Source organism: Monopterus albus, unplaced genomic scaffold (assembly GCF_001952655.1).
Source record: "Monopterus albus unplaced genomic scaffold, M_albus_1.0 scaffold272.1, whole genome shotgun sequence".
Classification (NCBI taxonomy): domain Eukaryota; kingdom Metazoa; phylum Chordata; class Actinopteri; order Synbranchiformes; family Synbranchidae; genus Monopterus; species Monopterus albus.
The window spans coordinates 550978-554525 of NW_018128152.1; the positions used below are offsets into that span (position 1 = coordinate 550978).

General features: G+C 47.2%; 1 protein-coding gene across 1 annotated transcript in view; it reads left to right on the forward strand.

The window, feature by feature from the left end:
• Window positions 1–282: 282 nt before the first annotated feature.
• Window positions 283–3548, forward strand: part of pcp4a (Purkinje cell protein 4a) — a 9739-nt gene continuing 6473 nt past the window's right edge. The window contains exons 1-2 of the mRNA XM_020622083.1: window positions 283–595; window positions 2069–2120. Coding sequence (XP_020477739.1) covers window positions 458–595; window positions 2069–2120 — 190 coding nt within the window. The 5' untranslated portion in view covers window positions 283–457. The remainder of the gene's footprint in view (window positions 596–2068; window positions 2121–3548) is intronic.

Below are 3548 nucleotides of genomic sequence, written 5' to 3' on the forward strand. Positions count from 1 at the left end.
ATCGGGGAGATATTTTAGTCTCTCTGAAACCTACAAATAACTCAGAGCTGAAATGTGACCTAAAGTGGAAGGAGTTTAAGTTTTTTTTAAACTTATATTGGTGGGTCTTGTTTGTGGGTCTAAAGCCATGGCCAGAAATGAATGTTTGTATGTAAAAAGACAAAATCAAAATGGAGTCAAATGGCAAAAACAAGCACCACATCTTCAATCTGCACCGAGACAATCACTCACACAATATTGCTGCTCTGCTCCTGGATGTATGCTCTGGCTGTCATTGAATGCTTGTTCTGTCTTGCTGAGTGGAGGTGTGACCCCACTGCTGTGTCACACTGCTCCTGGCCTGCTGAATACCAGAGCATTATCAGGCAGATGAGAGTCAGCATGGTGCTGGAAATTCTAGAGACATGCTGCACAGAAAAACAGATGGCCTCACTTGCAAACTTCACTGGCTGTCCTGATGGTACATGGGGGAGCAAGGAAGACAATGATGAGTCTCTTATGCCAGTTTTATTTCGCTTTGTTTCTGCTTATCTCAAATGCATCAAAACTGCTTTGGCATGTGAAATGTATTGAAAGCTCAGGATTAATCATTGAGGTAGGTGAGATGGAAAGATGATCTCTGCTGTGAAATGCAATGTGCTCTAAATCACATCACACCCACATTGTACCACTGTAAGAACTATGCTTTTGTATTGGGAATGCATTGAAACAGTGAAAACACTGAATGTTAATAAGTGAAAGGTTGGAAACATCTTATCTATAGACTAAAGCTCTGTGTGATACAAAGTTATTTTTCTCCAAGCAGACACATGTGAGATGTGGATAATGCATTTGGAGCAGTACAGTACTCACGCCATGTTGTGTGGAGAATTAGGAAGCTGTCTTATTTCTGGGATGCACCTTGTGGTGCTGCAGAGCAGTGTGAGTGTGCCTCTGTTGCACAAACACAGAGTAGGAATCTCATCTCAGCTGCCGTCACACAGAGTAGACACTGTTGTAAAATGCAAGTGAAATTACACAGAGCACCGCCCCACATTTAACTGAGACTTTGTTTCAACTCTCTAATGTGATTACTCACACCAGGAATTTTCAGATTGTAGACCACAGGCCCAGACAATCGGCCCTTCTAAGTGCACAGAGCGTCCACACACCTGTGCTATGGGATCTCCTCTCATTCCCTACCAGAACTCTGGTGAGCTGTACTGCTAGAATTGGGGTCTTTTTTGATACATTTATACTTTTAGTGGCTTAATGTACTGTCTGGGTTACTGAGAGTGAGTAGAATTTACTGCACTGTGGTCAAGCAGCTCCTAACAGACCACTCTATTTGACCTTTATAGGCTAGTCTAATTAAATAGGAACCACCCCATCTTTTAGATATGTTTTTGTGCACTACCTCCCTGCTGAGTAGAGATTAATATTGCTTTGCCAAGAACCTGATGTCCATTTATGGAGGGGGTCTGCTTACCTGGTCCCTGAAGGAGACACTTCTCCTGGAAGTGATTTGAGAAAGACAGCCAGAGAAACTCAAAATGTTAAAAATGTAATAAGAAAATTATAAAGCTATGAAAGATTGGTTATATGGGACATAAAAAGGTTAAACTGAAATACAAAAGTCAAAAACTCTAATCTAAGCAAGCGCACTGCCCACGGAGGTATCTCAATCTCAAATGATGCTGTTCAACTCCTGGAATCAAAAAAGTATGGTCAGCATCAATTTTTAGTCATTTCATTTTGTCATATTTTATGGCCAGAGCTTCCAGGAAAACATGCAGGACAGGAAAAATTGCAAGATAAAGAGAGGGTTGCAGTAGGAGGGAGGGATGGAGAACAATGCTGTCCTGCTCTTTGTGACAGGGTTCAGTGTGGGGATGACTTCTTGTGATGTTTCTTCATCAGTAATATGAAAAATGTTGTATGCTGAATCTGGTTTTGTGATCACTGTATGTCTTTATGTTATTGTAAACAGTTTATGGAGCAAAAACAAATTCTGGTCTCCCATACTTGCATGTGGTGTTCTAGCGTCATCTTTAAATGATGAGCATGTTTTTCTCTGTTGTCCTTACAGAGACCAGCATCTGGAACAACAGCTGGAAACACCAAACCGTCTGCTAGCCAAGGTATTTCCTAACCATCATGTTTAATCTGAGAAGTACATCCATGCAGAAATATAGTGTGTTGTTCTCATTAAAGCTTGTTTGGTACATAGACCCCCTCCTTGAACTGCCACCTTATTGTGGTGGAGGGGTTTGAGTACCCAAGTGATCCTAGGAGCTATGTTGTCGGAGGCTATATGTCCCTGGTAGGGCCTCCCAAGGCAAACAAGTCCTAGGTGATGGGTCAGACTAAGAGCTGTTCAAAACCCCTTATGAAAGAATCAAAATCAAGGACCGTGACGTCGCCTGGTATGGTGCAACCAGGGGCCCACCCTGGAGCCAGGCCCGGGGTTGGGGCTTGAACGCGAGCGCCTGGTGGCCGGGCCTTGTCCCACGAGGCCCGGCCGGGCTAACGAGCAACACGGGGACATCCTCCTGTGGGCCCACCACTTGCAGGAGCATTCGTAAGGGGCTGGTGCACAGTGGATCGGGCAGCAGTTGAAGGCAGGGGCCGCGACAACCGGATCTCTGGACACAGAGACTAGCCCTGGGGACATGGAATGTCACCTTGCTGGTGGGAAAGGAGCCTGAGCTTGTGCGGGAGGTTGAGAGGTACCGGCTAGAGATAGTCGGGCTCACCTCCACGCACAGCTTGGGCTCTGGAACCTTACTCCTCGAGAGAGGCTGGACCCTCCACTACTCTGGAGTTGCCCGTGGTGAGAGGCGGCGGGCTGGTGTGGGCTTGCTTATAGCCCCCCAGCTTAGCCACCATGTGTTGGAGTTTACCCCGGTGAACGAGAGGGTCGTTTCCCTGCACCTTTGGGCCGGGGATAGGTGTCTTACTGTTGTTTGTGCCTATGTGCAAAGTACCCGGCCTTCGTGATTAGGAGGAATGCCCCCCCCAATCTGAACCCTAGCGGTGTTCTGCTACTGGACTTCTGTGCTAGTCACAGTTTGTCCATAACGAACACCATGTTCAAGCATAAGGGTGTCCACCAGTGCACATGGCACCAGGACACCCTAGGCCGGAGATCGATTATTGACTTTGTGGTTGTTTCATCTGACCTCCGGCCGTATGTCTTGGACACTCGAGTGAAGAGAGGGGTGGAGCTGTCAACTGATCACCACCTGGTGGTGAGTTGGATTCGATGGCGGGGGAGGAAGCTGGACAGACTCGGCAGACCCAAACATATTGTGAGGGTCTGTTGGGAATGTTTGGCAGAACCCCCTGTCCGGGAGATCTCCCAACTCCCACCTCCGGCAGAGCTTCAACCAGATCCTGAGGGAGACTGGAGACATTGAGTCCGAATGGACCATATTCTCCACCTCCATTATCGATGCAGCCACTCGGAGCTGTGGCCGTAAGGTCTCTGGTGCCTGTTGTGTCGGCAATCCCCAAACCCGGTGGTGGACACCGGAAGTAAGGGATACCGTCAAGCTGAAGAAGGAGTC